General features: G+C 37.4%; 1 protein-coding gene across 1 annotated transcript; it reads left to right on the plus strand.

The window, feature by feature from the left end:
- Positions 1 to 258: 258 nt before the first annotated feature.
- Positions 259 to 8,573, plus strand: LOC139720371 (uncharacterized). Its single transcript, XM_071631740.1, has 3 exons — positions 259 to 784; positions 3,682 to 3,776; positions 6,454 to 8,573. Exon 3 carries the CDS (start codon positions 6,463 to 6,465, stop codon positions 8,341 to 8,343), a length of 1,881 nt encoding a protein of 626 aa, XP_071487841.1. The 5' UTR covers positions 259 to 784; positions 3,682 to 3,776; positions 6,454 to 6,462; the 3' UTR covers positions 8,344 to 8,573.
- The last annotated feature ends 5,233 nt before the right edge of the window (positions 8,574 to 13,806 follow it).

Consider the following 13,806-nt stretch of genomic DNA (forward strand, 5'->3'; position numbering starts at 1 on the left):
AGATTTTGAAGTACGATCTCTGTCATAAAGTACAAACTAATACCTTTTAAATGATATATTGGTCACCTTCATATAAAGCTATATTTTTGAAGATATGGTCAAAAGAAGCAAAAATTTTCTTATTATTCTCTTTATTTTTCTTGACCTTTAATCGCAAATATCTCCATTTGGCAAATATGGACTTGTCGGTTTTTGCAAACTCTTCACTTGTATTCTACATAGGGTTTGTTTTGTTTATGACTTTAAATAAATGATTCAGTAAAGTATAAAGTCCCAATTTCTCCATCTTACATTTCAATGACGGACGAACATCTTTCATATCATGAGGCAGAATGCGGTTACGCGCTGTGCTTTTCAGAAAGACACACGGTGAATGGGATGTGGGGAAAACCCAGTACTAAGTGAAAGGGTCGCAATGAAAAGGTCACCGATCAAACGACTGAGAAGGGCGTGATGCACGCACGTACAGAGCACATTCAGTTCTATGCTCTTTGATCATGGTCTGTGTAATAGCTGCTTGTATCACCGACCATTTTGTGAGTACTCTGTAATACATCTCTCTTTTGTTTGACGTGTTTGACTAATCGTCCGTTTTCTATTTGGGCCTTACAAGCAAGACAACATTCCGTCTGACTTGTGACTTCACCTTTCTACAGGCTGAACAACACATCCCTGTCACAGAGTCGGTGGCGATCGCATGCATACGTCGGTGGCGGACATAGGCCCTACATGTAAATCAACAATATTCTGTGTGGGAAACGGCCTACATCATACTGTATACTTGGTAAGCATATGGGACATTGTTCACACACACACACACACACACACACACACTTTGTTTATGCCTAGCATAATTAATTTGTTTCCCAAATGCAACACTTAGGCCTAACACTGTATAAACATTAAATATAAGGTCACTATTATTTTTCATTGTGTCTATGTACTGTGTAGCACCCGTCTGATATGTCGAATGAATGAATAATAATAGTATATCATCATCGTCGTCCTATCTGGCGTAAACGACGTTCAAATGAACAGAGCTACCAAGTCTCACGCATTCTGAGTGAGACTCAAGCATTTAGGGGCCATCTCACGATTTTACGCATGGCATCCATTTTTCTCACGCATCGGGAAAAGTCTGCTAACTTGGGCCTACACTATAATATTAATAATGAGCATAGCCCAAAGGATTAAAGTGATAGTTGGAATTGAAGGTTTATTTCCCTTTTCTCTTTCAAAATAGGTAAGAATAGTCACTTATGTATGCACCTGATCGCACCATAAGAGCTAAAAATTGAAAAAGCTCCCTACCGTGGGAGGGATAAAAAACTCCTCCCCCCCCCCAAAAAAAAAGAGCTATATATATATATATATATGGAACGGGTTTTTGCCCCTCCCCGCGTGTCCCATGTAACAAATAATCTACCAAATAAAAAAAGGCGCTTTTCTTTCTAAAAGTTGTCAATTGAGTATATGAATATAAGAACGACCCAAGTCCATGGAAGACCATTTCGAGTAAACTAAAAAAACCTTCATATCTTTTTTGTTTGTCCAATGATCTATTTAACTGTGATGGGATGGCAACATTGTATATACAAATTAGAACATATATTAGTATGACAATTAACATTAACATTAATTGTGGAGAGGCCATTTTGTGTGATGGACTTGGGTCGTTCTTTGATTCATATACATGATATTCTGCTATAGAGATGAGAGGACGAGAGAGGGCGCTATGATATGAATGTAAGAATGACCCAAGTCCTTCATTCTTACATTCATATAAGATTTAACTCATTTATTTCAGGCACTTCCGGGGTTAATTAGGATTTATCATTTATACACAAGATGAGTCCATGCATAAGCTACAATTTCCCATGTCAAACTGAATTTGGCCAAAAATTGGACTTGGGTCGTTCTTATATTCATATACTCAATTGTCAATTTCATAACTGAAAATTCGCAAACCATAATACACTATTATATACATTATAATATATATACACTAATATTTACTTATGAGTAGATTTAGTGCATACATGGTGGCCTCGCGTCCTCGAGTGTGCTTCCTGAGACATACCTTTAGTAAACCTTACATTTTCCCTTTCTTCTATACTTTTTGGCAATATAAGAAAGAAAAATTATTGCTCAATGCGACCACTTTTAAAGGGATGGTACAGTTTTGGTGGAGATGAGAATTAATCTTTTAACTTATTGCGACATACCAAGAAAACACTTATGATATAGTACAGAACATACCGTTTTAAGAGGAATTCAAAGTTTATTTGATGAAAATCGGGTTTGGAATGACTAAAACATCCAAAAAATCACAAAATAAAACAAAGCTATCGTAATAAAATGCGGGTCCCACACTTCTTTGGTAGAATCGCTCTTTTTTGGATATCTCAGCCATTTCAAAACTAATTTACATCAGATAATTAAAACGTTGAATTCCTCATACAATGATACATGCTCTTTCATATTTCATGAGACTTTTCTCATTATCTAACACAAAAAAGTTAGAAATGTGAAATTAGGTCTCAACCAGGACTGTACGATACCTTTAAGCTTTTAATGAACATATTTCAGACGAATGGCAAAGTGAAAGTGTCTCGCTCGCTCTGCCCGTACTTATAGTAAAATGAACAGTTTTAATTAGCGCCCTCCCCAGGCAGGTCCTTCCACGTCCCCCTGCTTGGTCGCTTCGCTCCCTCGCCGAGAATCTCACACCGCCACATAAATGTACCCCCGTATAATGATAGTTCTTTCCTTTTTAATTCTTTTCCACTATGTTTAATTTCCTTGAAATTTGCTTTTAGGCAAATACTCGATAAACGGGACTTTTTTACTCTGTTTTTACAGAAAACATACACACACACAAAACAAAACAAAAAACAGAAAAAAAACAGAAGTGTTCCGGCACGCTTGACCACCTGTAGCTATGTAGGCGCAAGGAAAGGTATGACTTGGAGAGTTTTGTGTTTTTACATTTGGATTCAGCTTCACTGACATGTTACAGAAGTCCCGTGCCTTCCTGGAAGTGTTGTTAGCGATCATCTATAGGCCTATATGTCACAAAACACTTCTTTTTTTCTTCCCCATTAGAAACATTTCTCTCTGACCTATATGTCCAAGACGTATTAGGAAAAAAAAAAACATTTGCAAAGGGCTTCCAAGAGAGGTAAATCATCGTTTGTTAAGAAATCTGAAATGATAATATTTGCCCGTGCTTATTTTGTATTAAAGTCACCTTGGAAGAATTGCTGAAAAGAAAGACAATGACGAAATTACATCGAAACTGACGTTAAATAGGATGCCATGTTACACGATATGCTGACAGTCAAACGAAAATAATCTGCTGAAGATTCTCCATCTCATTTTACTCAGATTAGTAATTGAAGTTATCATTTTACATTGTAAAGAAAAAAATGAATAAATCGTGCGCTGTGATTTTCACATACACAGTGTGTATATGAGATGTTTGGGAAAACCCGCAACTATTAATAATAGGGTCCCAGTGAAAAGGTCATACGGTAAGTACTGACTTCCTTTGAATCGTCCCGCCATTTTGTGAGAGCCTCGCAATGCATCTCTCTTTCTAATAACTAACTCTCAGTGCTCTGTTTGAGTCTTTAGAGTAAGACCGCACTCATTCTAATTTCTGATCTCACGTTCCTACAGGCCTAACATAAAGTATGTTGTGATTTTATGCATCACTACACTTCGGAGCCCGACAGAAAATCAACAAAATTCAACCCGGAAGCGCAGCATACTTGGTAAGCACATGAAACATTACTCGATCACGCAAGTTATTCATGCCTGTGTAAGTGCACAATGGATCGCCATACAAATTTATGGGGCCACTAATATTCCTCATTTCATCAACGTTATTAAAATCGCAATCATATAGCAGTTTATACCACGTATACTATTCGTTGTTAATTCCAATATTATACAAATGATGCACAGGATAGAGTGCGTTAGTGTAGGCGTAGTGCACTCGAGGGTATTTACAATTGTGAAACATGCACGAGGCGAACACTAACGCCACGAAATAATCCTGTGCATCATTTGTTTTATAAAATGGGTCGAAAATTCGAAAACTAACATCATTTTTCAGCGTTTTTCACGTACCTTTGTGGGTCAAGACGTCCGAAGATGTTCGTCCCAAACTTTTACGCACGTCGCACTCGCGGAAGTCCCGCACATACAGTATAAGTATAATGGGGGGTTGGGTTTCCGGACACCCGCATGAAAACTTACTTATTTTACATGGAATATGCACCCTTTACCTTAAAGACTTGATATAGACTCCTCATATAGGCCTACTAGACAACATACTCTGAAAACGGCGTGAGAATTAACCTACTAAATCGTTGGATTTGCTCTTCAAAGTGACTCCATGTACGCGCGTCCGGTCCCATAACGCTTGGTCTACTGTACTGTACAAAGTGTACGTATAGTACAGTATACGTACGTACGCCACATATGTTATGCACAAGGGAAGACAGGCCGGCCGGCCGGCAGCCCGAACTAGAAGTTGTTTACAGGATTGACAGCGCGTACGCGTATGCATGCAATTCATCATTGGAGCCGCCGCGCGCACAGACGATCGGCAATCTACCATAGGATTACAGGCAGTGCAGTTGTACTGAAGTAAAGGAAGGATGTGTGTCTCATTTCAGCGCTTCCTATTGGCTACATTCTTGAACCCATTTTATAAATTATTTTACTGCCATTCCAGCGTTTCTCCAGCTCCTGAACTTGTTGCCAAATCAAGCGATTAATTCATTCATGTTATTGATTTGGTGAAAGACAACAAGTTATGTATTAGTTTGAAAAATCTTAAATGATCTTCCCAATCCAATATAAGCAGATGAGAGCCCTACAACTGAAGCTATTTTGCAGTTACTGACTAAATTCGTCAATGTCTCTCTTGACAACACATTTTCTTGGAACGTTGGCAGATAAATCTAATAAAACTATTTCCCGTACTATCAGAGTAGGAGACAAACTTGGTGAATTTAGTTGTCGCCGGTAAATATGTGCTTGGATTTAAATGCTATACAAGGAAACTGATAACCCCAGAAATTGAGTAGAATCAGTTCTGAGAATTTCATTTTCCATATCCAAATAACGAAAGATTATTGGAAAGTAACAATGATCATTTTTTTTTATTGGAAAAGCAGATAAACATGGTACATGGGGTTAGTACAATAAAGTAAATACAAATAGATATCAAATTCATCACGTTAATATCAGTATCATTTGATCGTTGTTATTATAAGAACTTGAAGTTGTTTTAATGGTATACAAGTAGTGGAATTTTAAAGACATGAACGTGCATTAGCATGATCAAAAACGGATATTTTGTGACGCACATTACAAGGTAAAGACAATGGAGATCCAATATAATAAGCTGAAATACCAGCATGACCATCAGGGTCTTCAAAACATCGGACAAGGCGTTCAGCGGAGATAACCATTGTATGCAAATAAGGAATGAATCACAAATAGATAGTATTGTCTCGCCAATTCCGTAACGCTCGAAGCTGTCATAAAATAAAAATGTTATGATAATTAGACAAGAGAATGAGAAAGTTATAAAAGAGAAACGTATTTTCTTGTATATTTTCTTTATACTGTTGTACGCATATGACTCATAAGCTGTAGTAGTCTCCTCTTCCAGCGGTTCCAACACAAATATGTTAAAAATTCATAACTTTTGCATCGATTGTCCAATTTTCCTCAAACTTTCACTGATGTGTTCTACTAATATTGTTGCACTCTCTCAATCCTTATGTTTATGAAGGTGAACTTGTCCTTTAACGTATTGGTCCCTCTAAAGCAAGTGTCTCTGCCAGAATGTGGGGAAACCCATTTCTTAAAGACAAAAGGTGAAAGAATACGCCCAGGCTTTCATTCACCACTCGACCATATAGGGCTTGTTTTTATTTTCTAGTTCTCTTTAAGGTTGCACTTACTTGATATTCAAGCTCTTTTGTTCATCAACCATCAGAGCCAGCAGACATACAGTAGGTTCTAATCCTAATCCCTTTCATATGAAACATACCAACAGTGCAGGCGATTGTTTATCAATGTACGATATGATTTTTTAAAGGATGGATTCTATTCCAAAAAGTCTCTAACTTTCGATGAATTGTGTACCTACCTGATACATTTTGCAAACGTTTTATACTATACAGATGCAATTTATTGATTGTTATCACAAAATAATAGTATGAAATGAATTGAAAAGTGAATGCATTGAATTAATCTTTGCCTCGTATCGCTATTCGATCTTTCCCTTTTCCTTTTCTTGTCCTAAATATGATATTTGTTAACATGTATTACTTCTTATATTTCTTGTTTGCTAAAATTCTGCTAGAACTGCCAATACCAAATAATAGCTAATTATTATGTCTTGTGGCTCTTTTTTTTTCTGTTCAACAGACCAAAACTATGGCAACGTTTAATGAAGTCATTAGTCAAGATCTCGAGTGTCCTATTTGCCTGACACTTTTCAACCAGCCTAAAGAATTGGCATGTTCACACACTTTCTGCGAAGATTGCTTGGAGTATATCTTTCAAGATCAACCCAACCAACGAACGCTTAAATGCCCTGTATGCAGGAGAGGAACACCCTTACCCAGTGGAGGTGTTGGTAAGTTACAAACAAACGAACCAGTGAGTTCTCTTTTGGAGGCATTGAAAACCGAGAACCCAACGTGCACAGTTTGTGAGATGGACGAAAAACCGCCAGCTGTGTCCCACTGTCAGGATTGTGGGAAATATATGTGTAAATCGTGTGAGAAAAATCACTCTACCTGGGAAACGCTCTCCAACCACGAAGTGGTGCCCATGAGCGAGGTGCTCTCGGGAAAAGTTCGGCTTAAGAGGAGAAGAAAGTGTAAGAAACACCCTAACGATGATGAAGACTGTTACTGTATCGGATGTCGGGAGTACATTTGCTGTAAGTGCGGGATGTTGGAGCATTCGCAAGCTGGTCATCAGGTGGAAGGAGCACCTATTCATGCGGAACACATTCTCAAAAATATCAAGGAGTTGAAAGAAAGAGTAAATTCAAAGAAAACGACTGTTGAAAACCATATCAAGTTCATAGCCACACAACGCAATGAAATAGCAAACATATTGGAAAAGGTAAATGATGACATTGACAAGGCATACGAGGAATGCATTCAACTATTGTCAGACAGAAAAGAAGCACTGAAAGGTCAAGTGAAACGATGGTCTGAAAAATTCGAGAAGGAATTATACGACATGGATGAAGAGCATCGGCGAACAATCCGTCACATAACCTCCACGGAGGAGCTTGTCACTAATGGTATGAAGGCACCTCTGGAGAATGACGCATTGTTTGCACACGACACGCTGCGCGAAAACTTGACGAATCTCCTGGGACGAAATGATCCAGACGACCAAATACCTAGACGTGTGAAAGAACGAGCTCAGAGGATGTCATTTACTAAACACGTGAAGGCCAATGAACTTTGTCTCGGTGAGCTAACAGATTACAAGTGGGAAGTCAAAGCAGACGTAAAGCTCACTGGTGTAGGACCCACCTGCTTCATGAGGTGTATAGCCGCAACACCAAACGGGAAAATGGCGATGGGCAGGATGGGAAGTTATGAAAGTGGAATCTATCTCTACTCCCCTGATGGCAAGTTACAACAGACGGTGATGGAACATGTTTTTGCTTATTCAATGGCATTCCTGTCTGACGGACGAAGTGTTTTGGGCCTACGTGGTAAAATCTACAAGATATCACTGTACACTCCACACTGGGAGAAGCTTGACGTCACGTTCGAGACTGGAAGCCAGCTAACAGCTGCTGATAGTGTGACTGTTGACGGAGATGATAATATATACGTGAGTTGTGACATACGCCAAAAGATCCAAGTATTTACCCCACGGGGAGGGAAGGCTTTCAGAGAAATAATGTATGATAAATTACATATCTCACCAATGCAAATAGTCTCATTTCTAACAACGGGAAACCTGATATGCGGTGTGCTCAATCGTGTCATATGCCTTGATGGTAATGGGAAGATAAAGAAAGTCTTCAGGGAAAATGGTAGGGATGGCTACCCGGCAGTTTGTCGAGATGATTCGGTCATTATAGCCTGGGTGGATCAAGGGAACGGTCTTGTCAGTATCGATCGATACGCGAGGGATTTGGAGTACGTGCACAATCTCATCACTGATTTCAAAGTGCCAAAAAGTTGTCGGTACGTGTGCCTCCTACAGGTGTTCAAGAGTGGTGAGATAGCCTTGTACATGCCTCCGCAAAGATTCTACATATTTGACACCGTAAGAGCATAGTGTGAACATTGACGATATTTTGAAATTGCCCTGGAAAATCTTTTATTTCCCTTTCTATTTGGGGCTGGAGGTGATGGAGTGGGTGAGGAAATAAGACGGGGGTCTAGGGCAATTACCCTCTGGGCAATTACCCCGTCCCCTTCCCCTGGCCTTAATCCAAATCCTAATAATGAACCTAATCCTAACCCTAAACCTAACCCTAATCTTTTATTACTCCTACCTTAATTACCACTAACCAGTATTTAGCGGGGGGGGGGGGGGGGGGTTATTGCCCTTTGGGGGTAATTGTCCGGATACGGTATTGTGTTGCAACCAAACCCTCCATGCAAGGACAGGCCACCGTCTCCACAAATGGGGGTCACTCGGCTAGCACGGCTTGTGACTGCAGCCATCCTGACCAAACCCTCCGTCACATCGTGGAAGACTGCCACATGTCTGTATATGTATGTAAACACAATACGAAGATTAAATAGCGACGGTTCATAAATACACACGTATTGCACGTTATCTATTGTACAGGCCCTACAGCGCGGGTCTCACGAACCGGCGCAATACAACTTTTCATACGTCGGTTCGTGAGACCCGCGCTTTAGTACATAACCTATGGTGCGCGCAAGAAACGATGGGTTTACGAACCGACGCAGGGAGTTTGAAGACAGAGATATCGTAGATTTTTGAATTCACACTAAAATTACACTATGAATAGGAAGAACAACTTCCACTCTCATCACCCTGTCAAAATTTTTACACACAAGACAGGAAAAAAACATTGAAAACGTTGTCTGAAACTTGTGAGATCTTTAAACGCGATTTTCTCAGAACTGCATTTTCGCTCAAAAACGAAATAGCGTCGTTTCGTGAAACCAACGACGAAATGTTCGGATTAATAAACCCTTTTTCATTTTTCGGATTAACGAACCTCTAGGCATAGGGAATTTGTGTGTTTCGGATTAACTGACCTTCGGAATAACGAACCTTCGAAATAGCGAACAGCACACAATAAGACATGACGTCATTGAAGTGGAATAAGAGTAAGGCCTCTTCAAATTTGAGGGAACTTTTAGCAAAAGAAATGAAGAAAAGAAATTGTGAATATGCATGGAAATGAATGTCTGTAACACTTCTTTTAGAATAAAGTTATAATCTGATACGTCGTCTGAATAAGTTTACCCAAAACACTTTATTTTGGTGTAAATTAGCCACTTGAAGCAACATTCGAGCAGAGTATATTTTATTAATGCAATATTATTGCTCCTTGTAATGGACTGTGTTCAGCATTGGAATCAAAACATTCCAGTCAAAAAGACTTTATAATCATACGCAAATCAAAATTTCCTGTTTGGTAATCATTCCGTTGGTGGGCACTGCCGTGCATTTTAACAACGTCCTTCAAGCATATCTACAGGAAAGGAAAATCAAACTGTGTACATTCTTATCGATTTGATGATTTCGACTGACTGAAAAAAGTACTTTCCTATTCGGTTTGTAAATAGCTGAATCTTGTTATTTCGATATGCTACTGATCATGTACTTCTCTGTCTAATATTTCACGAAGTGTGCTTATAATTGAGTCGTTATTTTGCATGACCCGCAGTGCAGCATCCATAAAGATTCAAAACTCATAATCGGTATGATTTGAATTTTATAGTAAAATTGGATTTGATGTTCCCTTTGAATGCTTTAAAATGTATATAAGAGTAATGTATGTCATGATAATATTGTAAAACGTTTCTCAGCTGTTTCATCCACGTGTCTGTCTCATGCTGCCTTTAATATTTCTAATGTGTGCAATAAATTTCAGAGCGTTTGTAAACAGAACGATGGGTCTGACATCACTTGGTCAGACGTAGTAATATGGAGTGTTGCATTTCCGACAATGTACCAAGTATAAAAGAGTGATTACGTTTTACTATGTGAACATCGTTTACAGAATTGACTTTAACTACAACGTATCACCACATTTTTTTTGGATCTACACTTGTATAAGATATTTGTGTTGTTATATACTTGCGCCTACTATAGGATAAACAATCGTTTTTTTCCCCTATTCATCTTCTGAAAGTTAATGAATATTTATTAGATCACTAACACTTTCTGAGAACTTTATTTCCATATTAGTACCATGTCTGTGTCATAAAATGGGTGTATCTGCGCGCATACGTGTTCGCATGTATCTGGAACAAACATTTAATCCAATTATACAACAGACCCTACTACACTTTGTGACTTCAGAATCTAAAGAGTGTGATCACAGTAAACTCTAACATTAATTCCTTAGTTTTATTTTGTTGCAGTAAGCATAATAAAACATTCATGTAGAAAGCCATCTGCATAAGAATTTTAAAATATGTTTTACCTTCTTTCAGGGCCTTCATAATATGTATGTGCTCATAGAAGAAGACGGTCAAAATGAAATGTATGAGTTTCATTTCGTAACATAATGCTCTTATAGATTTAAACTGATATAAACCATTCGATATAAACTAATATTAAAGGGACTGTAGAGTACTGGTTGAGGTGAGGATTCAGGTTTATAACATTCCTATAAGTGAGATGATGAGAAACCTTTTCTGAAATATGAACGAACATGTAATTTTAATAAGGATTCAAGGTTTTTGATGAAAATTGGTTTTCAAATGGTTGAGATATCCAAAAAAAATTATATTAATAAAAGGCGACAGGCCACGTTTTTTATTAGGATCTCTTTGATTCACCTTGTTTTTGGATATCTCAGCCATTTCAAAACCAGTTTTCAACAAACAAACTTCGGATACCCCTTAGAATTGCATGCTCTTTGACATCTCATAGGGTGGTTCCTAAATATCTCGCAAAACGTTAAAAGCTAAATCCTAACCTCGACGAGAACTGTACAACCTCTTTAATGTTGTTTTATTGAAATTCAATATCTGCATTGAAATTTAACTAATCAATTTCCCGTTTTATAATGCGGATGACGTGAGGGGCAATTCATTTAAGCAATAGTTTCATGGATTATTTACAATTCAGAAGAAAGCCGAGGGGGATCATCGGCAACATTGTTGGCAAAATTGTGTAATATGATTGTATTGTTTGTGTGTGTGCGTGTGTGTGTTTGCGCGTGTGTGTGTCTGTGTGTGTCTGTGTGTCTGATAGAAAACTAATCATGAATAATGTTTATAATCTTCACCTTGAAACCCATATGGTACAACTAAACAATACAGAAGAATCTAATGTCCATGTAACATTATCCGATATTCTTGTAAGAAATATTTTCACCTATCGGTACAATACATGGCATTCTATACATTTTAATTATTTATCAAATTTTCATGAAATATGTTATTACCGAAAAGTGTAGTAATCTCAAACAAAAATACAATTTGAATTTAGTGTATGTAGAATTGTGGAGCTCATTGATACACATGAAAGGGAAAAAATATTGTACTTCATTGACTTCGTTCATTTTCAGTATTTCTGTTCATTTTATGGATACTTTATTTTCTCGAAGGGTATCCCAACTTTCATACCAAGAGTTGCTCATATGAAAGAGCCTGTAATTCCAAGAGGGAGTCAACGCTTAATTAATGAAAATTATCCTTATAAAAGTTGTGACACACCTTCCATTACGATCCCTTTGTTTTGCTTTGTATTTGGATGTCTCAGCCATTCCAAAACTTATTTTCATCCATTAAAAAAAATGAATTCCTGTCATACAGAATGGTATGTTTTGTATTATTGAAAACATGATCTCTTGGTGTTTCACCAAAAGCTATAAGCCCAATCTTCATCTTCATCTTCACCAACAGGCCTAGTACCATCCCTTCAAGTCCTCATTACCAATTAAATTTACATTGACCTATTGCCTCATGAAGGGGCGGAAAGTACAATATTGTTACAGGGTAACATTTCTTTGCAGTAGTAAAAAAAGAGGGAGTAAAAAAAAGAAATAACTGTGTATGTTTATCAAAAGAAAAATAGTTCGAATTCATGCATATTTCTTTTACCCTTCTTAATGTCAGATAGTCACTTTGATCATCGAAAACTCAAAGTCTATAAACTTGATAGTTTACAAAAATTCTTTATTACTCAAATGAAAACAATGTCTCGATTGACATTTTGAATTGGCGTACAATATAGCATGGCATTCTTGCATAATTATGCTGGCAGACAAACAGACGTTATTGCTGGAACTTATTCTCCATCTCATTTTCCTTAAGATTATCATTGAAGTTCTTATTCAACTTCGTATATGCACACATTCAAATTTTTTGGCTCACGCTGATCCCATATTTTATCGCCTAAAAACTTTGAAGGCCCATGATATACATCTATACCTAACTGCCATATTTATGTATAAACACACTCGAAATTTATTACCATTTTTTCATAATACCCTATAGTAACCAATGACCATATTCACTCATACCCTACCCGTCGTTTCCATGATTTTCATTTAAGTAATCCGAAGCTTTTACTTGCTCAAAATTCGATTAGACATCAAGGTCCGGATACATGGAACACTCTTCCTGAGAAGTTGAAACAGTGTGCCTCCTTGTTTTCATTTAAAGCAAAGTTAAAGAAGTACATTTTATTACAGTATACTTCAAATACGAACTAAAAACAAATAAATTATACAACTAATGTTGGTCTCCCGATAGCAACAGCGCATATCGTCCCCTCTTTCAGTAAACCAATTTCATTATTCTAAATTCCAGCCTATCTGTCATTGTGCACCCTCAAGCACCTGCACACACATTCACCACCACCACCATCACACACCAGAGTTTATTTTTCCCTGCTACCTTCGCAGCAGAATTTATATTGTTACAAATCTAGTACGTCCTTATCTTTCCCTCGGGCCGGCCATATTTTCAAGCAATGCTTATAATGGCGGCCCTCTGCATAATCGTTTCTTAACTACAAATGTTATTCGTATCACTGCTGCATAGACATGCATACTGTATATTAAATCTCTTTCATATCGTTGTTTATGCAAGTCAATAGACTGTGTTAAATTTATTTCATATATTTCCTACATGTTCATGATTATGTATTATATGTATCGTGGTTTATGCAAGTCAAACGATTCTGCGTTGAATTTACTTTGTATATTTCCTGCATCTTCATGATTATGTAACTTATGTATATTGATTTGCAGAAAATAAAGTGTTAAATCTATTTTATATATTTCCTACATGTTCATGATTATGTACTTATATGTATTGTGGTTTGTGCAAGTCAAACGACTCTGCGTTGAATTTACTTTGTATATTTCCTGCATCTTCATGATTATGTAACTTATGTATATTGATTTGCAGAAAATAAAGTATCTATCAAACAAACAACTTCAGGATATTTGTTTACATCTTTGTCTTTTGAGTATATAAATTCTCCTCTTTGGTAGCATAATAATCAAGAAACACTTGAAGGGTTTGTTTGCAAAAACCGATAAGTCCATTTTTGAAGATTTTGAAGTACGATCTC

The sequence above is a fragment of the Diadema antillarum genome, unplaced genomic scaffold (assembly GCF_040938485.1).
Source record: "Diadema antillarum isolate AM-2024a unplaced genomic scaffold, OU_Dant_1.0 scf00000010, whole genome shotgun sequence".
In the NCBI taxonomy this organism is placed as follows: Eukaryota; Metazoa; Echinodermata; class Echinoidea; order Diadematoida; family Diadematidae; genus Diadema; species Diadema antillarum.